Below are 26094 nucleotides of genomic sequence, written 5' to 3' on the forward strand. Positions count from 1 at the left end.
AGTACACTGCAGATATCATTCAGGAAAGGAACTTTTGAATTCTCCTGAGGACAAAACATGGCATAAACAAGTGCCAGTAAAGTGTATAATTTATATATATAAAAATAAAAATAAAGGACACCATTATTTTTTTCCAACATGAGGTTGAAGAACAAAAAATGTGAACAGATGGAATCGAGAAATGAATGTTTTTTTGTTTTGTTTTGTTTTTTTTTTACTGTGAAATGACTGCATTCCACATTATATAGAGGTTTACAACCACCCCCCCACCCCCCGACTCCCCCACAAAGCAAAACAAAAATAAATACATGGAACATTGCAATGACAATAAAATGAGCTGAAATACAATTCTTTCAACCTCCATAAACATCATCACAAAAGAAAGCCATCCTGATTCTAAACTTTTTTTTTTTAAAGCATCTCTGAGAACTGAACAAAAAAGAAGAATGACATCAAGCTCTCAGCAGTTTTTGTACAGATATATTTACACATGGTTGGTAATGGGAACAGTATGAAAATACAACAAATGTTTCTCTGGGGGGGAAAAAAAGAGGTCCAGAGGACTTGCTAGTCTAGAGCGATGATGTCGTCGTCATCGTCGTCGTCCTCAGCAGCTGGTTGCTGGTCGAGGCGTTTGCGCTTGGACGCCGTCTCGCCCGTTTCTGCATCCTGCAACTTCCTCTTTAGGCTGCCAGTTTCCATGGAAACGTCCGTTGTGCTGGAGGAAGGTTCTTCATCAGAGTCTACGATGAGGATGTCGTCATCCTCAGCTTCAGCTGAGTGCACAAAAATGAACAGTTCAACCAAAATGACATTACGCATCACATCTAAACACTTCCATTAGAACTTTAACACAGCTAATTAGAATTAAATTCCAGCATCCTACTCAAACATTTTTAATTTTAATCACTACTGATGGCATGTATGCTTCATTTCAAACTTAGAAAGTTAAAACTAGAATCCTTGAACTGTATTGCAAATTTCCATATCAAATCTGCATGTGTGCTAAAGCTGCAGTTTTAATATTACCTTTAGTCGAGGTAGATGGTTGGGCGGAGTCTTTGTTCCCATTGGTGATGCTCTTCTCTTCCTCTGGAACACTTGGGGGTGGAGCCTTCTCAGGGGCATCACCCACTACCTCAAACTCTACATCCCTTGGCAACTCTTCACTGAGATGCACACAAACACAAATGACAAATCAGCAAATACAATACTTATCTGTCAGGGCATGTATAGAGGACTCATGACACAGACACACACACACCTACCAGTGGAGTACATTGACCAGAAGTGTGTAATCCTGAAGGAAGTCATCAGCTTGAAGACGGCTACCATTCCGTATCCCAAAGTCTGACAAAAACTTGCCGTTGTTTGCTAGAAAACAAGAGAATCAAAGTCAACATGGCTGACCAGGGTGCAGAATAGTGGTCTTGACCTTCAACCCTAATAAGTCACTGGGTGCAGGTAATCAATGTCTTCAGAAGAATATAAGCACTGGAGCCAAGAGACACATTAGCTAATATCATACCTAAACTCTAATGGATGGGTAACAGTGTCATACAGCTTTCCTGTTAACTGGTTTTATGAAGCACCACGACCCCTACAGGTCTTCTTGCAAACTGCAGTTTCACCTTCCGTTTCTCCTTCCTCTGAGGAGATTAAGATAGTCCCTTTGCCGTCTTCGATCTGCACGTCTGGCGCCACCATGCCAAACTTCTCCTTCAGTATCTGACAAAACAGACACTTGCCGTCAGGAAAAGTAGAACACAAGTATTTTTCATATCAAACTAGATCTGAGTCATTTCTCTCTCATTATATACATTTATTTTCTCACACGCACTATTTCAGACAGAGCTCCTTCATCAGCTGTACAAGTGCTGAAGGACCTGTCTCTATGTACTTTGCTGAAATTTATTAAGCATTCTGCTTGTACAGCTGATGAAAGACATCTATTCGAATGGCCCATTTCTCTGGAAGCATTGCGCACTTCACTACAATTTTGAAAATCTTTGTGTGTGTCACACACACACGGTCATAAAGAATATCACATCAACAGTATAATAACCAGGGTGGAATGAAAAACTCTGCGGACATCTGTATAAAATACATGGAATAGTGCAAAATGTAAAACGGATCATAATTTTTTGCCAAACAGACAGACAAAAAAACCAAACCTGCCAAGTAACAAGCAAACAAGCCAAGTCTGTGGTGTATTTGAGCCCCTCGTCTCAGCTTCCATACCTTGTCTTGCAGAGTCTGGACGATAGTTTTATGCACACAGAGTTTGACTGTGACTTCGGGTTTGCTGGCGCACACATAGCAGTTCGGGTTGGGCCGGTCCAGAGCACATGGAACCAGTAGTTTCTTGCGGGGGTTTGGCTGCTTGTTCAGGAAGATCTGAGAGACCCAAAGAAAAACCAAGTTTATTTGGTCCCACCGATGCAGCCAAGCTGGATCGGCACCACACAACTCATGAACGACACTGAGAATCGTAGATTGTTTCTGAAATTATAAGTCAAACAAGACTATTAAACGTTTGTTTTGAAAAGGCTCTCAATTCATGTGGAAAAGTAGAAATAACCTTGGAGAAAATGTGTATAAAGGAATTGATTCTAAGACAGGCATTAGGCCTCTTAAACAGCGATTAAGCTCAAAATCACTGTCAAGATGGTGGAAACCAGACAAGCCCTATCTCTGGCTTTGCTATCAATGGTAAGCACACACTCACAGCATGAGTATGGCAAACACATACAAGAAAAGTGTAAAAGTGTTCTGCTATTCTCACTGTACGGCATTGCTGGAAGTCGGAGTTCAGGATCTTCAGAGCCTCCAGGACAATGAGACCTGCGATAACTGCATTAGTGGTGGCGATCGCAGGGATGATGTTTCCTGCCATGGCTACACACACACACACATTAAAAATACATGATTAATTCAAAGTGAAGCTGTGTAAAGGGACTTGACATTCAGGGGTTGCAGTTATAAAAATCCGTAAATGGTTTAAGAATTATTTTGCAAATTCTTTTGTTGCAAAAGAAAATTACTTTTGAAGTGTACTTTGCAATAATGACATCAAGGACAATCTCAATTTTATAATTTAAAATTTTCTGGTTTAGCATCTATCAGTAATGCAATTACAACATAAAGGACATGTTTGAAATAATCCCACTTCACATGAGCAGTGTTCAGGAATGCATTTCCACAAAGCATTTTTCTGCACAGTGCATGTTAAAGCAGAGATTATTCAATAGCAAATGTCCACCACTGTCTTTAAACAAAGTCTTGACTGTAGGCTTAATGCAGAAAACATTGTTCACCATCAGTGGGGTGGGGGTGGATTGGGGGAGGAGACAAAGAGAAGCCGCTCACATTTGACATCAAAGCGGCTCTTCATGTTCATACTGAAGATGTGCATGCGCAGGTTGGCAGCGGCAGTCACAAAGTCCATCGCTGGAGGGTCGTCCTGGGGGGGGCATCAGACAGAACAAAACATGAAGTAGTCCATGTTCTCATAATCAGCTCCTGTTTGGTTTAAACTGTTACCCACACATTCCCACACTATACATCACAGTGCTACACCCTGCCTGGCCAGATCCCACACAACAACAGTGAGTCTAAGCACACTTTTAGTGAGAGTGTGCGATTCTGTATGCAAGCGAGCAAGCACGCATGCATGAGCCCCAGCAAGTATGCCCACCTTGTCCCAGACAAGTTCGGCGCTGTCTCCCTTTTCTTTGAGCTGCGCACGAAGGGTCTCCACACTGCGCTGGAACAGCTGTGAGTATCCCCCCACACTGAGCACTTGCTGGTCCTTCAGTCCTGCACCACACATGTCATCCTGAGACCTTCCTAAAACACACACACACACACACACACAAATAAATAAATAATGTAAAAAAAAAACAAAACCCACTACTCAAACCGATGTATGAAACTGAAAATCCCATATTTTAATCATAGTCCTACTCCTAGCAAATTTTTCAGTCAAGGGCCATAGGTCCAGTGCTGAGAGCAGGGAAAAACGTGCAGGATGCAAGAATACACCAGCACCAAGACAGGGACACTGGTAACAGTAACGACAACATAGCCCCTGTTTACACATCGGAAACGGGTTCCTGGGTAGCAAATCGCTGATGTTTGGGTTCCTAAAGCAGCCATGCAGAGAAGCATAGTGGCAGGACCCCTCACCGAGCTGATGGACCTCGGCCCAGTCCAATGGCACAGGAGCTTTCCTCTTCTTCCAAAGCTTATCCATGGTCAGCAGGTACATAATGTCATCTTTAAACAGCTGCACAGTCACAAAGAAAGAAGAATCAAGTGTGACATAACCACTCCGACAGGTAAATCACAGCCATTTCTCTCAGTTCTGGAGAAAACACCGATAAATTTCCTGAACTTTATTTTACCTACCTTTGGGGAAAAAAAATTCTGAATGGCACCATATTGTCCATTATGTCCTAGAATTCCAACAAGTGCCATTTGCTTGGCTAAAATGGCAAACAGACTCTACATATCGACAGTAGCATGTCGCAGCACTATTTAAACAAAGGTATGACCAAATGTACATGAATATGGTGCAAACTGGACTGAAGAGAATAAGCGGTGGTGTGCAAGGCTGGGAAAGAAGTTTCAGCGTGGCATATTGGTTTGAGTGTAGTGCACTGGTTTTCACCTTGTTGAAGAGTTTGACGGGGTCATAGCCTGTGGAACGTGCCCAGTCTTTGGTGGAAACGCGTTTGATATCACCATCCTGATCTGAAGCTGAGGCTCGTGCTGCAGTTTCTTCAGGATTCCCTAAAGCGTGCAAACACACACAAAGAACCAATTCTAACCAGGTCAGGTCACATGCCCTAGAGGTATAGGGCAACACAAGCAAAGATACACAATAAAATCACCAAAGGAGAACTGAAAAGGACGCTCCCCAACCAGACACACAGTCTTAAAACGGTATGGTATGAAGAGAATAGTGACAAAACAGCTAGCCACATGGCCTTCTGCAGCAGAGGTCACTCACAGGCAGCCTCGGGGTCGGCTGTGTCAGGGGACACCTCCTGATCCGCATCCTCCTCTCCAAAGAGCTGACTGATAAAACATCACCACAACATTTACATTTGACATTTAGAGCTTTCACTCTTATCTAGAGCGGCTTACAATTTCAATCACATTACCGAGTTAGGCCAATGTAGTGCTGGGAGTCTTACATATGTAGTGTTAGGAGGCTGAAATATATTTGACAATTTTATGTATGCCACTAAAGGCTCACCAAATGGCAATAACTGAACACCTCAATCACACATTAAACACTACGGAGGGGAATAACTTTACATTTATTGTGCTTAAAACACTACTTCAGACCACAGTCCTGCAGGAAAAAAGCCCATCTGTGTACAGAGTTGGAAACCTACTTGAAGAGGTATTTGGCCCACACAATGCAGTGGATGGGCTCAGAGGGAGTGTTGCGGATGGTGCACCCAGGGAAGGTCTTCTGAGTAGGCTTGGGCTGACACTCATAGCACTCCGTCATGCCCTACAAATTAACAAATACCTTTAAACAGTTTTAATGGTCACCTGGTATGGCTAACATATAGGGGTGTAACACTTCACTAAAGTCACGGTTTGGTTAAATATGAAAGAGAAGCATCACGATTTAATACAATTTGTCAAAAAAGCAAAAATAGAGTGGACGCAAATGTGCCTTACATTGCCACTTGCAACTTATCTTTACTACTGCAGAATTATACCTTATTGGCAAACACGCACCAGGGAAATGTGTATTTGGACAGAAAGCCAAGATGAATAAAAACTAAATTACTACCTTGTAGAATCATTAGGCACAAGGCTCTCCAATCAATCAATTCAATGAAATATGTATTGTTACGTGCCTACCACCACAATGTCTATATCCAGCTGTGTAAAAGGCACCACTGCTTCAAAAATGCCCTCTAAAAATAACTTGGCGTTAAACCAAGGTTATCATTTTAACATACTGCTAAACACTCCAAACAGCACAGAATGTACACAAGTCCTCCTCTGGCAAGCCAACGAGCTGATAGCTGTGCCTTACCTTCTTGATGACAGTGACCTGACCCAGGTAGCCCGCTGTCCCACTCTCTATCAGAGGAATGTCTGCGGCCAAACACATCCTGTTCACGTGATTCCGGGCCGCTGGGTGGGAAAACATGGAGTTGTCAGCTAATGTGAACACGAGGAGTCATCTCACACACTGTGCATGTTACGGTGCTGAAAGATTCAAACCTCTGTTGTCCAGGGCATTCATGACAAGCTGGAAATTCCTGAAGAATTCCACATTGTAATCTGGGCTATGGGGGACAGAAAAAAATATATGCATCACACAAGATATCCATAACAAGACTAACAGTAAGTAATGTTAATTTCTCAGAAATCACATTGCTACCTAAATAATAGAGCATAATAATAAATAGAGCATAAGTGATTAAGTAACTTAAGTATCTCTGAGAAAAAAAACAAAACACTTGGGAAAGTCACCACAGACACAGTCGGTGTGATCAATCTCAACATCACGATATGTTTCAGGAGGCAATACTAAAGCTGCAAACAGGTGCAGTGAAGATAGGAATCGTGTTGACTCACTTCATTACGCTGTCATGGTAGGCTGTTATGTTGGCAGAGGGACAGAACCGCAGCACACTTTCTTTGGCAACCTGAAACGTATTTTTAAAGCGTCAAGAGCTGGTGCTGTTGATAATTCAGACAGGTAGCTAGCTAGATCAGCCGATAGGAGCTGCAGCGTTACCTGCGCTTTGGACTTGCCCACATGGTTCTTCTGAAAGAGGAACTGTCTGTTCAGATTGCTGACATCGATCGTGTCCAGGTCAATCTGCATGGGCGAACAGAAAGACCGTGCACTTTGTATCTGCAAGTAACGGGAAAGTTTCGTGCAGGCCGGTAGAGCCAGAGACGTAGATAGCGCTTGCTAAGAACCAACAAATCTGTGGAAAACGTCAACAAATCCGCCGCTTTACCTTCCCAAAAATGATCGGTTCGCAGTTAAGACGTGTGAATAAACAATCGCCTATGGTTTGAATAAATAGCGAGAAAGACACATTTAAGCAAGATAAATCGCTATAACTTTAGTTCCCATTTACATTTAGGAAAATTGTAGATGCTTAGCTAGCTAGAGTAGCTAAATAGTTAACTGGCTATTTTACGCTAATGTATCGTGGATATTAGTCTGGACATGATTTAAAACTGAAATAGCGAACCACATTATTTCGCCAACCATACATTTGCAACTGAAAGACAAGGAGTATACTAGGATATACGACTGTATGAGCGTTAGCTTAGAAAGCTAACTGGCGAAAAACGTTACTGCTACTCTACGCAAAGCGTGGCGCGAGACCAGGAGAACCGTTGGATCTACCAACATCAAACGACCTCATTTAAATTAACGGACATAACGACTTCAGCACGGTTTAATGAATCGCAATTCTCGAACAGCTAAGACCGTAGCCACATTATTACTAAAGCTAAGCAGAGTGAACTTATCTAGGCCCCAACATTAGAAGCACAAAGAGCCCAGTAGCAGACCGCCCCTCTTCTTACCACTTCAATGTTTTTGAAGCCGGTGAGGACAAGATTTTTCAGCAGCTCGCAACCAATGCCCCCTGCTCCGACAACTAACACCCGACAGGACGAAAGCGAGTCGGCGAGTTCTTTACGCAAGGGTCCCACTAGCTGTACCATGATTAGATTTGGCGGCTGGACACAGACAACGTTTAATTTCGCGGCCGGTAGATATCCACACAGATGCCTGCAAGAAACATCGCAAAAGCAGACAGCGCCAACACAATAGTTCAGGTCAACTCCTTATCGCCACCTGCTGGTTTGGATGAAGTGTTTCTTTATTTAAGACAGTCATGTCAATCACCGTTCTACTTTCATAGATCACTTTAGTTACCCACCTGGAATCTTCTTTGGAAACTTTGTGTATTTCACTACAATTTTCAATCTATTTGTGTTTTGTTAGAATTAATTGTGTGAAAATAACTGACTGGAAATAACTGATATTTTTTAAAGGATCATATGGATAGCGATTTTTCTTAAATGTGTTTAATAATAATATTAATCACCATAATCATAATAATAATAAGTCTTGTTGTTGTTGTTGTTATTATTAGTGACATTTATATAACAACTTTATCAAACTCAAGGATGCTTTACAGACAGAAATTGGGTTTGACCAGAACTGGCTTAATTATCTTATCTCTTAGGAGAAACACTTTATCTAGGTCAAATGTGGATGATCCTAGAGGCCAACATCAGACCAATTGCGTGAGTCACCATCAAGTGCAGGATTTACCAAGAAGTTGCCTTGTCCCCACTGCTGTTCTCCATAGGCCTGAACCCCCTCAGTGAGATCATCACCAAGACTTTCAATGGATACTGGCTATGGAAGGAGGGGGGCTGAGGACTAGTGAACCACTATCCAGGATGCAGCAACCAAGATCCAGGAGTACACAAGGATGATGGCCCCAAATGATGACGCGCTTAGTGAGAACTCAGACAACAGAAACCTGAGGAGGATGGAACAGGAACCATCATGGGAGGATAAACCCCTGCACTGTATGTACCACCAACAGATAGTGGAAGTGACTGATATGGAGGACTCTTACCAATGGCTGGAAACAGCTGGACTGAAAGACAGCACTGAGGCACTAATCATGGCAGCACAGTAACAAGCTGTGAATACAAGATCAATACAGGCTGGGATGTACTACACCAGGCAGGACTCCATATGCAGTCTGTGCAAAGATGTCCTTGAGACAATCCAGCACATAACAGCGGAAAGCTAGATGCTAGCAGGTAGGGCATACATGGAATGACATTACCAAGTGTCTGGCATAGTGTACAGAAACATCTGTGCTGAGTACGGGCTGGACGTTTCAAGGTATAAGTGGGATACACCCACAGAGGTGACAATGGTAAGATCCTGTGGGACTTATATATATGTTTTTTTGTTTCCAGTGACTTGAAAGAAAAAGAGGAGATGACTTTAAGGGAGCCCTATTGGATTTTTTCTATAATTTTTTATAATATTCCCATGTTTGTTTGCGGTTGGGTGTATACTGACAATTTATTGGTTTTCTAATTGGCCATTCAGTCATCTGTGATCCTGAACATATTTATTTTTTATGTTTCTATTGGCACGAAATATCAGGTGGAAGCAGCTGGATTCCCAGGTGTAAGCCTCCCACTGGCTTTCTAACACTGTGCTTTAACTGGAGGCTGTTACAAGGTTGTAGGTTGTGGGTATTGCAGTATTTGTTTGACTGCTTGTAAAGATGGATCCTTTTTTATTGTGCATTTAAACACAATAAATGGATTCCTGTTCTTTTAACACAGATGAAAGCCAATGTGATTACAATACAGTTTTCAGTTTTCTTGTCAGAAAATAATGCTGTTTTTATTCTCCCTACAGTTTGTGCGTTTGTCAAGTACCTTGTTGAACAGCGGAGTCGTATCAGTCCACTTACCATAAGCACCAGAGCTGTGAGCACCAAAGCCTGGTTTTGATGGGAGAACTTAACAAAAATCATCCTGTCTCTCACTGAATGGACTGATGATATCCAATGAGTAGCAGCCTTTTATGGTTTTGTCCCCAGGAAACCTTTTAGAAACACATCATTGTTTCTGAGTGGTAGCTCAGTGGTTAAGGTACTTGACATGTAATTAGAAGGTTGCTGGTTCAAGCCCTAATGCTACCGAGCTTTTGGGCCCCTGAGGAAGGCCCTTAACTGTCAGTTTCTTTGGGTGAAATTGTCTGCTAAATGCCATAAATGTTTTAAACATGATAGCGCTCTAGAAATTACTGAGCATCATCTCAGGTGCTAAACGTCCTCCTGCACCCAACCAGAAAATGCTCACTAATAAAAACTACAAATACACAGAAACACTTCCTTCTTCTCCAAAATTAAAGTACTCAACACAACCACTGGGGCAGTGGTTCCCCTTTTTGGACAAAGCCTGATTCTCACCTTTAGTGTCCAATAAATGTCTAATCAATTATTCAAATTATATTTTGTGTAATTAGATATTATATTTTGTGTAATTAGATATTATATTTTGTGTATATATATATATATATATATATATATATATATATATATATATATATATATATATATATATATATACATACATACACACACACGTTTTATATATATATAATGTTATATATATATATATATATATATATATATATATATATATATATATATATATATATATATATATATAGCCTGATTCCCACCTTTAGTGTCCAATATATGTCTAATCAATGAATCTAATTATTTTTTGTATGTTATATATATATATATATATATATATATATATATATATATATATATATATATATATATATAGCCTGATTCCCACCTTTAGTGTCCAATATATGTCTAATCAATGAATCTAATTATTTTTTGTATGTTATATATATATATATATATATATATATATATATATATATATAGCCTGATTCCCACCTTTAGTGTCCAATATATGTCTAATCAATGAATCTAATTATTTTTTGTATGTTATATATATATATGTATGTGTATGTGTGTGTGTGTTTTTTGGCCCTCTTCTTCTCTAATGTTTATTTGAATAGGGCATTTCACCTCCTGATGAACTGTCTGCTTAGTTCCAGAATATTAATCCTCACATCACATTCATTAACATGGCTATATATTTTATTCACTTGAATGAGGTTCCTAATGGATCTTAATTGAGACATACTTGGTAGAAAGGACAGATTAGCATAAGATAGTTCACCTGTCTTTAAAGTCCCAGTGAACCTAAACCTTGGACATGTCTCTGGAGAGTTGGACCAAGAGATGAGATTTACAGCAGACCCTTCTGGAAAATGGTAGAGGGAGCCAGTGAGCAAGTGCAAAATAACTGGTTGTGAATTCAGCTAAAAGTTTCTGACCATTTGGCCAGGATCTTCCTTTAATTTGTATGTAGTACTATAAATAGCAAATAAAGCCTGAAATGTTCTTTTGTGTTACACTCATATTTGCTTATTTTGTAGGGTTGAAGGTCTCCTTGTAAAGATTCAGAGATATTCTTTGTGGCTCAATCAAACGTCTCTTGATTAACCTTTCCCCTCAATTCATCTTCAGCTTTCTTAAATTCAGTGTGAACCTTTTGGTTTACTATTTATGTTTTTTCATTGGTCAGAAACTTAAGATCCATGGAACCTTTATTTAGAATTCTTTGTCCTCTTAGTATTCTTTTAATACTCAGGATGTGTGGAATTAGTTTAACCCTCCAATATTCAGATAAACAGAATGCCACAAAAATATTATATCCTTCTTTTTGATATCTTCTAGGTCTTCTTTTAGGATGAGTAGATGGCTGGAAGGTGACATAAAGAAGGCCTGGGATGGGATTATAATGGATGAGCCTAGGATGGGATTATAATGGATGAGCCTGGGATGGGATTATAATTGATGAGCCTGGGATGGGATTATAATCGATGATCTTGGGATGGGATTATAATGGATGAACCTGGGATGGGATTATAATGGATGAGCCTGGGATGGGATTATAATATTTTCAGGATATGACAAAGTCTCTGAGTTTACATCAGTACTGGTACTGATATACTGGTACTGATTTTCTCAAAGAAGACATTTTTTCCTTGCTAAATGGAGGCAAGCAGAAACAAAACTTGTATTTTAATCAGATGATCTTAAACTGTTTATAATAACTTGTTGATTAGTACACAATATAAAGGATGTTTCTGGCAAGTTACTGATTTACCCTACAGGAAAGGACACTCGTGGTACTTACATATAATAACACTAATGGACAGGAATCCACAAACAATATAAACAGTAACAATGACAACATAAAATGATACAAATGCTGGGTTACACTAACAGTGGCTACACATTCATTGACAATAACATGCTACAATGACCAACCATGAGGCCCACACTGACAGGGGTTTAAAAAAACAGACATACACTCAATGTGAACCCCGTGCAGGTGCATGCCATCATGGAGGGCTTGGCAACAAACATAAATTCCCCTGCACGCGGCGGGCCATACCACGTAACTCGTGGAGGGGGGAGCATTCTGTGACAAATCTCATCAGAGATGTTCCATTAAATGGTTTCTTTTCCAATATTTGCAGACTTTAAAAATATTACTTTGATTCTGACTTTTCACAAGTATCTGAAGCAATTATTTCACTTTTACACTTTTACAGGATCCACATTATACTTTTCAGGAAGAGCAAGATGAAAGGGAAAGTGACTGTCCGAGTGGAGGGATTGCGATGGCACTGGGAGTTCTCATCTCACTGGTAGTCAAACGATGCGTTAACTCCATTACTGAGGGATCCAGTGCAGCACGTTGCTGTGTTTGTCCTGTAAGCTCCTCCACCATATTACTCAAGGACTCAAGTCACTGATGATGCGACTTAATAGCTGGCCCTTAGTGGCTGAAGTGTCAGAAACATTCCAGTACCTGCCGACTCCATAGTTGGCGAAGTCTTCTGTAATATTTGGTGAACAGAGATGGAGTTTAATTAGGTAAGGGACATCCATGTCATAGTCAAAAAACAGGCAGAGGTAATATCCAGAGACAATCTAACCATGCAAAAAAAATCTAATGAGGAACAGGCAAAAGGGGTATTTAAAAAATACAGGCAGAGATCAGAGTAACAAGACAAACCACACAACAATATCTAAATGCTCAGCACCCTACGGCAGGCAAACAAAACTCTCACAAACACAGATTGAACACAGGGAGATTATATATACAGAGACACATAAGGATAAAAAGACATAGTTGAGACTAATAATCCGGTGACTGGGAATGAACAGGGGGTTTATGGTTAACGTAGTCCTTGGTAGACGGTGCTCTTGTGGCAGGCATGACAGACTGTATGTTACACCTGAATTACAGCCTATTAGGTATAACTGTGAGAAGTTGTACCTCCTACATATTGTAAACAAGGTAGGGGGAAGCCGATAAACATTTCATATTAAGTAGCATTGTTTGTTTTTTATTTAGTTAATTATTCTCTCTACAAAAAAGGCAACTAGGCTTCATTATTTGACTTCAGATTCTTTATTACTTACTGGTGATGAAGCTCATTACTAATGTGGCTTTCTGTACATTTTAAATGTAGATTTTGAATACAGCATGCAAAATCAGCACAGTAAGATAACAAGTGCTGAACTTACTGTGTGCAGTTTCCTGTTATGGGGTAGTTTGAACTCATGTAACGTATGGGGCAGTTCTTACACCCCCCCCCCCAGCGTGTCTGAGAAGGTCATGCACATTCAAAATTATACTATGCTTTACAGCTTCTCAAATTCTCACTTGTGCTCAAGACCCTGTTTTCAATGTGAAGGTGTTATTTGTTTGGGAAGATGTGTAAATACTCAAGTACTCTCAAACCCCCACAAAAAGATGATGTTTGAAATGTACTCATGATGGAACACCTTTAACCCACATAACTGTATGAAAGTGGGTTGGAATGAGCCTGCAAAAAGTAAAACTGCAAACACTGGAGATAAAGAGACCACGGTATTTGCCGTGCAACATGCAGATTGACAGATAAGATCTGAAAGATGCAACAGATAAGCGCTGTATCTCTGACTAGATGTGCATCAGCACACCAGATCAGCATGCAAGGAAACAATACTGAGAACCCAAGTGTTTCCACATCGCAAGGAGAGAGAAAAAAAAGTGTGAAGTAAAGTTATCACATCAGCCACATGAACTATGTGGTGAGTTTTTCAGTAGCTTTATAGAGGTAAGGAGGAGTGTGTCTGAAGTACTGTCATCTTTTTAAAAACTTTTCTGATTTTAAGGTAATCTTAACAGTATGACATTGCATAAATAACATGATTGTATCTGATACCAAAACAAATCTTTTGAATGATGTAATTGCGGCTGAATGCACTCAAAGGTCAAACAGCCACAGGGCCAAAGTGCAATGCTCATAGTGGCAAACTTTCTTAGTCCTCTGAATTTTAGCACAACCACTATGCACTGACACCTTAGGTCTGCGAACAGGCCTGTGGCTTGCAGTAGTAAGCCTCTCTTATTCATAGTCCATTAGTCAAATTTGGAAGAATTTCTCCTTTTGGAGTCAAGTTTTATACAGGTATAAATTTGCTTTATATGGAGTTGCATAGTCACCTCTGATTTAATTTTTATTTGTTTATTTTTAAGAATATTTGTTTATTTTGCCATGTTTTTGTACTGACTGCACCTGAGCTGATTGTTGGTCATATTAGTCTGCTGATAGATAAAGATTTGAATTAAATCACAGTTTTTGAATTAAAAGAAAAAGGGTTGAATTAAACCAGAGTTTTTGAATTAAAAGCAAAAGGTTTTAATTAAATCACAGTTTTTGAATGAAAAGAAAAAGGGTTGAATCAAACCAGAGTTTTTGAATGAAAAGCAAAAGGTTTGAATTAAATCACAGAGAAAGTTGTTACTTTTTTTGACCTGTTACAATGTGTATTACATATCATCCCTAAATGTATAATTACAGCCTGAATCCCATCTGAAGCATCAGTCACTCGCATTCACAGTGCCAATGGATAAAGCAGCATAGCCAGCCTGCTTATGCACACATAGACGTATATAATGACAGTGATCTGCGAGAGTTTTTGGTCAGTATGCCATCTGAATCTGTTCATGTGCAGTTGCCAACCACCACAGCCACCAGTACAGGCTGAATATACAGCACTGTGCAATACTCGTTATCTATTATCTGTATTGTATTATTTGTGCACTGTAATGTGGCAATTCATTAAAAGACAAAAACTGAAAAAGCAGTTCATAGTTTTGCCACTTTCCAGAAACTTGGGTGTGGTGGATGTAAAATTAATTACAGCATGTTTTCATTTAAAGCTAAAGTCTTTTTCTGTATATATTTATTATTGGTAGTGTTTTTTTATACAGTATCAGTCAAATGTTTGGACACACATGACTGAATGTATGCTTTTAATAGCAATGAAGGCATTTTAACATCAACACTGATGTTAATGTATCATAAGTGTTTCCGTATGAAGCTGGGTAAGAGAACAGCAAGAGTGTGCAAAGCTGTCATCAGAGTATACGATAGTTACTTTGAACCATTTAAAATCTAAGCTATTCAATATTTGTTTATCATAGCGTAATCATATATGTGTCATTTCATGTGTTATTTCACTGGTCTGTATTAAAAATAAACAAAGAATAGGTGTGTCCAGGCTTTTGTCTGGTACTGTAACATTTCAGAACTATCCAGACACTTGCGGTTCAAAAAGGCTACAGTTTTATTGTAAGTACGACAATCCAACACATCAGTAAAAAGATGCGAGAGGGTCAGAGCCAGCACAAAGGGAGTTACCAGAACCAGGGAGCTTCACACATGCCATCAGAGAACAGTCTGAGTCAAAAAACCAGGCAGACAAATCACAGAGGGTTAAAGCAAAAACGATGACAGGCGAACAGAACTGGGCTGGCATGAAAAACAGGCAACAAGAAAACCGCTCGGCATTCACTATAGAAATAAATGGCAACACTTCACAATGAGTTGAATTTGCACATTTTAATAGGCAATGAAAATAAGTAATAGCTGAAGTTAATAGTCTGCTGATGAGGAACCTGTGAGTTGACACTGATTGGTCACGTTCTCCTCCGGGGGGTGTTTGGAATTTTGGGAGTTGTAGTGGATGGGAGCAAAATGGTTACATGGCAGTTATTGTATATTGACAGATTTACATAGCAGGTGGGGAATAATTTACTTAAGTTAAATTCATTGGTACAGTAATCAGTTACTATATACTATACAGACTTATTCGTAGATCATTGGCAACTCTGATGACCCAGCGTTGGGTTTCTACCACAGACATGTGAGTGTAGTTTATCTTCAGGTTACATCTCTGTCTCTGAGCTCTGTCAGAGAGTGAGAGTGAGATGAGAGTGAGATGTTCTGATTGGGGACGGTCTCAGGAGGGAATGTAGGTGGGGAAGAGTTGGATGACTCATCTGTAAATATACAGATGAAAATAAAGTGAGTTATAAAGACTAAGACAGACAGAGAGAAAGAGAGAAAACACCAAATTTCAGACACCTGCAGAGAACATGAGGAAGGTGAAGATGAGCTGTGTGTGCTTGGCTCTGGGGCTGGTCCTGCTCGCAGCAATCTCCTCTGAGGCTCACCGTGAGTTTATTCAGGACTTTCAACACATTCTGTAGCTTTAAATATAAATGCTGGCATAGACTAGAACATAGATTTACACAAGAAAACCCAATAATAAAACCTACTACTACTATTACTATTATTATTGTTATACTATTATTAGAAGCATTAGTAGCAGTAAAACATTCAATGTTACTGTCAAACTCTTCATGATGAGAAGACAGGTGAGAGCTTTGGTTTAGGAATATTTCATATGTCTGAGGCACCTTCAGTTAACCCTGATCATTTCTACATGACTTGTGTTTTTGGTCAGATATGGGCTGTAATGGAGCTGACGAAAGCTTATTGTATTTTGCCGATAGTTAAATTTCAACACTTAAAACATAAACTAAAAGATCGCTTCTCTTCCTCAGCTCATGCTCCTGGCACTCCTCAAACCTGCTGTTTTGACTTTTTCAAAGGGAAAATTCCTGTCAACAAAATTAAAAAAATAGAAAAATTAGATTCAAGATGTGCAAACCCAGGCTTTTTGTGAGTATCTGACATTCACATGTGTTGTGGATTAATTGTTATATAACACAAACTAAATTGCTTTCCAGTTAAACCTGACTGGCTATTCAGTTATCTGTAGATAAGACCCTCTTGTCTGATAGAATGATTCCAGCTCTAATGCTCTTCACAGCGATGGATAACTATGTCATCTCTGTCTGTCAGGGTTACTACGGAAAAGAAGCAGATTTGCCTGCGTGAAGACCTCACCAGCGAGCTCGAGAATGACTAGACTGTAGTGGAGCAGCTTCTACTCACGCCAGATGCATCACCCCGTATATCTACCCAGCTTCATATAACTGTTTACTTCTCACATAATGGTTATCAGTTATTTACCAGTATGACGCTTCCTTCTGACTATCAGTGCTTGCTTTATAACAAATATACAAATGCAACCAATAAAACAAATGTAAAAATCACCATAGAGTTACTATAATGTCACTACATTGAAATATATGCATATTATTAAACCAGAGTGATATATGACAGCTGCTCACTCCAGAGGTGTGTAACAGTCTGCAGAGAGAAGGGTGATACAGCACACTTAGTAAAACCATTTCATCTTTAATAGTGTTACTGTACATACCGGTTGTTTATACAACATGCATATAAAAACATAAAAAAGAAAATAATGAATGTGATATTGGATTAGGAATGGTTGGAGAAAGGTTAATGCACCCAAACACACTGCACAAGGTAATGCCATAAACACAGACTTTAAGCGCACAACATAAAATGTTCTTTAAACGCAACTCCTGTAAACTCTTGCGTTCCACTGATCTTGGCTTGTCACATACGGCTTCATTTCAGCCAACATTGACAACCACCATCATCTACGCACTGACGCTCTCATCATGTGAGCGCCCTCTTGTGGAAGAATGAGAAACAATCACTCTAACAAAGTGAATACGTCGTCAAGTCAAGCCAAAGTCAAATTGATTTATATAGTGATTTTACAGCACTACACAAAGCACAAAGCAGCTTTACACATGTCCGATGCCAAGCCCCCAGTGAGCAAGCCAAGGGTGACAGAGGCAAGGAAAAACTCCCTAGAGCATGAGGAAGAAACCTGGAGAGACTCATCCTCTTCTGGCTGAAAACAGACATTACAATACCAACAATATAAACAATAAGGAGCAGAATAAGTAGAGAGAGAGAGAGAGAGAGAGAGAGAGAGAGAGAGAGAGAGAGAGAGAGAGAGAGAGAGAATAAGGAAATAAGCAATCAATTTCTATTCTGGTTTCTTAGAAGTCCCAGTCTGGCCTCGACGGTGTGCGAGTCTAACCCTGCCAGTAGAGCCCTTGTGTAACAACCATCCAACATGGGGAAGGCCAGTTGAGTTATCACACTTACTGTATATACACAGTTTTCACTATGTTGTACCTCATTGCTAATTAAGTTACTTCAATCCATAAATGATGCTAATACTATGATTTAAATGTCTAGTAACTGTAAATTATAAATGTGATCTTCTACTGTATTAATACACTCTTGCCTTCTAGAAGGTCAGGATGGTACCCACGCTGTTGCAGTTACCACTATATATATGTACTGGATGATTATTTCATTAATGAAGTGCTGATTTGTCATAGTTCTGATTAGCCGTTAAATGTGTATAACCAAAAAGGAGAAAAAATAGTAGAAAAAATAATAGGAAAAAGATTGAAAAACATTAAGTGCACATTGAATGAGTAAATGTAGATACTGAGTAAGTAATGTATTGAATGGGTAGTGTGGCCTATACTCCTAGAGTACAAAAGATCACAAATGAATAAATGTCAGTGATGAATGATGAATAACTCTAATAAAATGTATTAGCCTAGGTATAATGTATTAATGTAGCCTATGCATAATGTATTAATGTAGCCTATGCAAAATGTAGCCTATGCATAATGTATTAATGTAGCCTATGCAAAGTGTAGCCTATGCATAATGTATTAATGTAGCCTATGCTCCTCATCCCCCCTCCATTGAACAAACATACAATTTAAACTATAACCAGAATGAGGAGAGTGGTGATGCAAAGTCCCACATCTGCGGTTGCCCTTAGGTTGTCCTGTACTCTGTCCAGGATCTTAGCCTTCATTGGCCGTCCAGCCCTCTATAGGACTATCACTACATGTAGTCAGTCATCCCAGAGGTAACAGGAGCTGATTCTATAAAGCTGACACAGCAAAACAGTACAGCAGAGCCACTGCTCTAATTTAGAGCCGAGTCCACTGCCCATCCATTTATACTGCACCACCACGAATGGTCCAGACCGAGCCCACTGTGAGCAAACCCAGGGGTGACGGGGGCAAGCAAAACGCCCCAGAGCATGAGGAAGAAACTCATCTTCCTCTGGCTAAAAACAGACACTACAACAATATAAACAACAATATAACAATATATTCTTCTGGTCTCGACAGTGTGCAAGTGTCCAAAACCCATTCCGCCTGAGAAAGTCCATCAGGGGCAACAGAGAGGTAGTCGACTGGAGTGCTGGGGTGGAGGTGTGGTGGGCCACAGCAGGGGGCTTCTGGGGAAGAGCCATGGCAGCTGAGATTGTTTGAGGCTCAGTAACAACATGACATCAGGGGTAGGTGTCATTAGAAGTATTTTATAATCAGTACGAAATTTTGCTGGGAGCAAACGTAATGTAGCTACGATAGGAATAATGTGATCAAACTTTCTAGTTCTAGTAAAAACTTTGGTTGCTGCATTTTGAACTAGCTGGAGCTTGTTTAGACACTTAGTGGTACAGCCAGATAGGATGGCGTTACAATAGTCCAATTGTGAAATCGTGATTAACTTTTCTGCATCATGTGAGGAGAGCATGTTCCTAATCTTTGAAATGTTCCTAAGGTGGAAAAAAAAGGTGGTCTTAGAAATATTATTTACCTGAGCTTCAAACGAGAGACTGGCATCCATAATCACTCTATGATCTTTAATTGTTAAAGAAGATATGATTGAGAGACAATTGAGGTTCATTAAGTAATCAGATAGAAAGGTCCTAGCTGTCTGTGGGCCTAATAGAAGCACTTATATTTTGTCAGGATAAAGTGAGAGAAAATTTCTCAACATCCAGTGTCTGATGTCCTTTATGCATCTCTCAATAATACTAAGCCGAAATATGTCCTCTGGTTTGGCTGAGACATATAACTGAATATTATCAGTATAGCAGTGGAAACTAGCACAGTGTTTACATATAATTTTACCTAGAGGTAGCATATATAAAATATATAAAAAAGCAGAGGCCCTTGAACAGATCCTTGTGGGACACCATAGCTAACCTTGCTGTATGTTGAAAAGTCTACATTTATAGTAGCAAACTGGTAGCGAACAGCTAGATAAGATTTAAACCAGGAAAGGGCTGTTCCCCTAATCCCAACAACATTTTTGCATCTGTCTAGTAAAATGTTCTGATCGGTAGTATCAAATCCTGCACCCAGATCAACCAATATAAGCAAAGACACAACCCTGGTCAGAAGCCAAACACAGGTCATTAACTCTTTTAATCAGTGCTGTCTCTGTACTATTATGTGTTCTGTCCTGACTGAAAGACTGGTTCTGTATCTTGTTCTGATTCAGGTATGATCTTAGCTGCTGAGCTACAGCTTTTTCTAGGACCTTTGAAATAAATGGAAGGTTTGAGATCAGCCTGTATTTTGACAGCTGACATGGGTTGAGGTTAGATTGTCTGGGTGGTCTGATACCTGCTAATTTGAATGATTTAGGTATGTAGCTAATGTTCAAGGAGGAGTTTATTACATTTAGTAAAGGTTCAGTTACTTCAGGTAGGATTTCCTTAAGAAAGTGTGTGGGAAGCAAATTTAGTAATCAAGTGGAGGATTTTCAGCAAGAGATCAGAGATGCAGGTTCAGGTTCTTGTGTAGGAGTAAAGGATTCCAGAGTCTTTTTTGGCTCGGTTGTTCTGATCTCTAAGTAGCTGCCCGATGTCACATTAATACTCTCAATGTTATCTCTAATATGCTAAATTGTTTTATTGAAAAAAATTAATGAACTCATTAGTACTATGTGATGTTGTAATCTGAGCATTGGTGTCAGTTTTATTTATAGATAGGCAATTGTACTAAATACAAATCTTGAATTATTTTTGTGATTTTGTGATAAGCTGTGAGTGATAAGCTGTTTGATTGGTAATAAGTGCCTTTCTATACTTGAAAAGCCTCTCCTTCAATGTGAGCTGTAAGTTTAGTGTGGCACTACTTAAATTCTGTTTTCTGAGTGTTCAGTTTTTGAATATGATCATTATGCCAAGGTACTAATTTTTTGTCCTTAAAGAGTAGCAACATCATTGAGTACACAGCAAAACATTGATTCTAAGCATTCAGTCATTCAATCAAGTTCCGTGGGGTTTGAGGGTTTCACTGTCACAAATGATTAATCTGGGAGATCCACAATAAATCTACATGCAGTGGCTGACGTGATTGTGCGTTTGGTGTGGTAGTGAGCCAAGGTTACTATATTCTATATAGTAAATATATATATATACTATATATGTAGTCCAAATGAAATAAGAGAATGGTCTAAGACTGAGGTAGTATGAATGTGTTCTCTATGTCTACACCGTATGTCAGCACTAAACCAAACATGTCCACCAGACTGTGTGGGTTCTCTTATGCATTGGGTGAAACCAATTGACTCTAATATAAAACTAAAGGCCGATCTCAGAGGGTCTTGGGCACTGTCAAAGTGAATATTGAAGTCACCAACAACAATGGCTCTTTCTACTACAGTGGCTAGATTAGAGAGAACATCTGCAAACTCATTAGCACTTTCTGAATAGGGTCCTGGTAGCCTGTAGATGCCAATTAGTAGAAGAGGCTGGGTGGGCTTCTTGTCGCTGGCTACATTGTTTATGTTGGTAAAAATAATTTAAAAGGAGTCAAAATCATAACCAGCTTCCTGGTTTATGCATAACGTGTCTGTATAAATAACTGCAGTGCCACCTCCATGGCCAGTTAGTCGAGGGCCTGAAGGAAAGCTACGTTTAAAGCTAAGTACTGATTTGGCTTGATCTAGTTTTCTGTTAGACAAAATACATTAAATCTGTGATGATTTAATTTATCATGAGCACTTTCGATGTTAGAGCTCTTGCATTTAGTAATCCTAGCTTTAGATCAAAGGTGCTGGCAGTGTTCTGTGAGTGACTTACTTTAATTCTAATTAAGTCATTAGGTTTTTCTTTGCTTTCTGTATTTCTGCTTAGCTTGGGGTACAGACACAGTGCCAGTATGGTGAACCTTGGGTTAAAATTAGCATCTCATAGCAATCAGCAGAGGTCAGTTTACCCTCTTTGTCTGCTGACTGGGCTCAAATCTGGATTGTCATGGATTAAATATGTCTGTCATATGACTGTGTCTTATGTTACAAGAGAGGAGAGCAGCGCCCTCCCTAGTAGGATGGATACCATCCCACCCTAAAAGGCCAGGCTTGCCCTTAAATGTGGTCCAATTATCTATGAACCCCACATTGTTTTTTTGTGTGAGGAAACATGGAAGCACAAGCAGCAGATAAAACTGGTACACCCAAAGTTTGAGTTAGCTGTCAGAGGGTTAGTTATTAACATCCTGCTTATCATAGTCACTAAATAGATGGTCCTCCTACAAGAGTGCAGTAGCAGTCACTGTACACAAGAGGGCAGACTGAACTTGAGATTGAGGTTCATGTATGTAACCCTTTACATAGAAGTATCTAGAAGATTTTGATCAAGTTCATGTATTCCATTTTTCTTACACACACACACACACACACACACACACACACACACACACACACACACACACACACACACACACACCTTCCCTTTCTGTAAATAAACGAAAGTTTCTCTGATTATATCGACTCTAGTCTGTTTATTTATTTATTTATTTATTTATTTATTTATATCTACTTCCACAGAAAAAGGAGCAGAGAATCTCATGCAGAGTCTTCTTGGGTAAAAAATAAACAATGAAAATTCACAACGTCACTGGCATCCCCTCTCCGTACTGATAGACGACCTAAAACCAGTATTGTGTGTGTGTGCTTTTATTGAACTAACATGCATGTATGTAATAACACCATCTCATTAGGTGAAATAATCCAGCCAGAAAGAAATATGCACACTGAAATGAACAGAGAGAATCAGCCTGTAAATGTGAGATGGTGAGAGTCTTCTACCCCACCAGTGTGTGTGATGTTTAAAGTGTGGTCAGATAGACATCATGGCCTCAGGCAGGAAGTGGAAGTGAAAGGGCAGCAGTTCATCCTGACCTCATACCCCTAGACTTTAATTAAGGATTTCGCTATTTATTGTCTAGTCTTTTGTTTTTTATGTGTTACTCCAATTTGCTTAGTTGTTTTAAGGATTTTCTCTTTGGTTTTGATAGAATTGCTTTTTTTCTTATTTCGCATGTTAGTGTCACTATGTTCTGTTATACAGAACACACATTTCAAAAAGCCATTACAAGACTTGTAATGTAGTCCATCACAAGACTTGCTAAGCTATGTGCCATTTGGAATCTTTTTTTTTAGTTCATTGTTTTCCCTGTGCTACATTCTTTGTTTTACTGCAGTTTGACTCTGGATGTAAGTTCTGGCCTTGCTGAGTGTTACCACTTACTGTGTTACTCCCCCTGTCTTTGTGGCAGTAAAGAAGACTTTTTTCTGCCTTCAGACAATCATTACTGCAATTATTACTAAAATTGCAATACAATTCTAATGTTGGGGAGGCGAAGGGCTAAGTGTTGGCGCCTTGGACATGAGAAGGAACAGAACTAACGCTAATTAAAGAAGCCACAAGGAACGAGACGGATCGAGTGGAATAAATACATAAGTTTAATAACAGAAACAGACTAACAATTCGGAACAGAATGACGAACAAACAGGCTAACATGAATAACAGGCAAACATGTTGAGGGCAAGAACTAGGCAAAAAAGACATAAATGGTTAGGAAAGACTAACAGAGAACAGTGGAACAACTGAAAGGTTAAACCAGACAACACTAGCGTATATGAAAAGGAGAAGAAAATACCTAAAGAGAATCGAATACTAATGGGGAAAGCAGCATAGATGAAAACACAGAGAGTTAGTACAAATATACACTTCGTGGGATTTGGCCCCATTCTTATATACTGCCATTGGACACATATATGTGCAAAGCGAGCTCATTTGGGATCCCAATACACGCTAGGTTAAGTGATCGTTCGAACAGTGTTCACTAACCTTTACTGACCCGATTACCACGGTCAATATACAGGTTTTTGGACTCACTAGGGGTGCTCTTACGCTTTCTTGCCCCTCACCCCACTCTAGGCCCTACTTCCACATACAGATTGAACACCCTGAAAGAAGTTTGAGCACAGAGAAAGCTATAATCCCAAATCAAGCATATTGAATGGTGTCATATATACTTGGAGTGGGATGGTCCGTTCTTTGGCAAAGTCTGTTTGTAAACATCCCACTCCAAGTATATTTTCATTCATATGTCATATACTTGTTTTGGACACCCTATAAAACAGTTGATTTTTGTTGTTTCTGATGATCTATGGGGACACTGCTCCAATATGTCATCCATGAGGCCTCATACATCCCACCCATGAAGTCTCGTGACCCTATGATGTCCTGTTCCTGAAATAATAACCCTAAACATTGATGTGTATGTTTTAGGGCTCTAAACACCAGTGGTGTAACATAGGAGCCCCAAGCTCACTAGCTAGATACTAGACGTAATTGAGTTGAAGTATCCCAAGTTTGAAGTCTCTAGGTTAAAAGGTCTACGTACACCAAGCCGTAATATATGCACTTAAAGGCAAAGCATTTGAATAAGAGAGGCCTAACTAACGTTTCAGGGCCCTAAACACAATGTAGGTGTCCGAAACTATTTTAGTTGTGTCAAATATATTGCAAGTGGGATGACCAAGTTTGGGCATAGACTTACAGAGCCTTACAGACTCACATTCACACTCTTGCTTTTGCATACACAGCCCAGTGCATCGTGGGTAATCATGAAAGCTACTTTAAAATACAATATTTCAGGAATATAAGCAATCAGAAACTAGTTGCTTTTTTGTTCACAGTGTCCTCTGTTATATTTTTCATATTATATCAATAATTACATATATTATATAATTTTCACCACATATGTAAGATGTAGTGACAAAATAGGCTCTGTGTCCCTGAGCCACTGATAGTCAGATGGGAGCAGTACAGGTAGTAAGTAGAAGCTTGGCAATACTAGCACCTTGCAAAAGGTAAGGGAATGTCTGCTGTTTATGTGTAACCCTGTGAGTGCCAAAGCAGTAGAAGCTTGGTATCTTTCTGAAACATTCCATTGGACCTCAATCTGAGGTCACTGGGAGGTGATATACTGCATGTAACCTGGTTACCTGCTTTCCCAGCTTTTAGTGTCAACCAAATGGCAATGGGTGGTTAGGGCACAGGCTCTGGAGACCTGTTCATGACTTTTATGACCTGGCTCCAGCCATGTTGGAGCAGGCTCCTTCCTTCTTTTCATAGGGACTAAGCTGCCAGGAAACCTTGAAGTGTTAACAGATGGCAAGCTTAGGGTACAGACTTCAGTCTCAGGGGCTCTGGGAGGCAGTGATTCATTTGTGGCTGGCCCTGGGCTCATGGTGTCTGGCTTTGGTTTCTACCAGGGCAGGCCCCCAACTTGAGATGAGATCTCTCTTTGACCTCTGCTTGGATGATCTGGGAAACCTTGCTGTGTTAAGGAAAGGTCATTTGAGCAGAGGACCTTAAATGGGTGCCCGGTTTTATTTAATACTGAACTGCAACTCCAACTATTCTTGTTTCTCTTCTGATCCAGATTAGACAATGGCATCGCAGGTGTGCCCTATATGCCAACAATACATTTTGTCAGTCAGACAGTATCTTGATGTTAGCTACGGTGTGGCGAATAAAGATGAATTTAATTTGGACATCTAGGAGGAAGAGCGGCAGGAAGGGTTGAATGATGTGGAGCTGGACGCTGCTGCCAAAGACACCCCCTGCCCTGAGGAGGAATCAGTGGCTGAAAAATCAGGGAAGAGGAAAAGAAAAAATCCCCCCAAAACAGCTGGTTTGGAAGAACAGGAAAGCAGTGCGGAAGATATGGTAATCTATCAGGAGAGTGGTTCTTCCTTTGAAGAGGTAGGTGCTACTGCTTCACTCATGCTCTCTCAAACTACCTCTCTCTCTCTCTTGCTCTCTCCCATGTGTGTGTGTGTGTATTTTCCAGGAAAAGTCAAGCAGTGAGCAGGAGGAGAACGAGGAGAAGCCGGAGGCAAAAAGGACATCATCATGGTCAGCAAGAAAATGTCCTCAAGTGGTAGTCCACAAGATGTCACCACTTAAATGATCA

The 26094-nt window shown here is 39.8% G+C and overlaps 2 protein-coding genes across 2 annotated transcripts; one reads left to right on the forward strand and one right to left on the reverse strand.

Annotated features, from left to right (window-relative positions):
- Window positions 1-463: 463 nt before the first annotated feature.
- On the reverse strand, window positions 464-7832 carry uba2 (ubiquitin-like modifier activating enzyme 2). Its single transcript, XM_027030251.2, has 17 exons — window positions 7585-7832; window positions 6776-6859; window positions 6613-6683; window positions 6256-6320; window positions 6065-6165; window positions 5406-5527; window positions 5015-5082; window positions 4673-4794; window positions 4189-4288; window positions 3698-3849; window positions 3370-3463; window positions 2786-2898; window positions 2242-2397; window positions 1632-1728; window positions 1269-1374; window positions 1030-1169; window positions 464-776 (listed from the first exon to the last, which is right to left on the reverse strand). The coding sequence occupies exons 1-17, from the start codon at window positions 7723-7725 to the stop codon at window positions 568-570; spliced, it is 1941 nt and encodes a 646-aa protein (XP_026886052.1). The 5' UTR covers window positions 7726-7832; the 3' UTR covers window positions 464-567.
- Window positions 7833-15991: 8159 nt separating this feature from the next.
- On the forward strand, window positions 15992-17167 carry ccl33.3 (chemokine (C-C motif) ligand 33, duplicate 3). The gene is made up of 3 exons (XM_027030254.2): window positions 15992-16219; window positions 16612-16729; window positions 16913-17167. The coding sequence occupies exons 1-3, from the start codon at window positions 16141-16143 to the stop codon at window positions 16977-16979; spliced, it is 264 nt and encodes an 87-aa protein (XP_026886055.1). The 5' UTR covers window positions 15992-16140; the 3' UTR covers window positions 16980-17167.
- Window positions 17168-26094: the final 8927 nt, after the last annotated feature.

The sequence above is a fragment of the Electrophorus electricus genome, chromosome 12, assembly GCF_013358815.1.
Source record: "Electrophorus electricus isolate fEleEle1 chromosome 12, fEleEle1.pri, whole genome shotgun sequence".
Lineage (NCBI taxonomy): Eukaryota > Metazoa > Chordata > Actinopteri > Gymnotiformes > Gymnotidae > Electrophorus > Electrophorus electricus.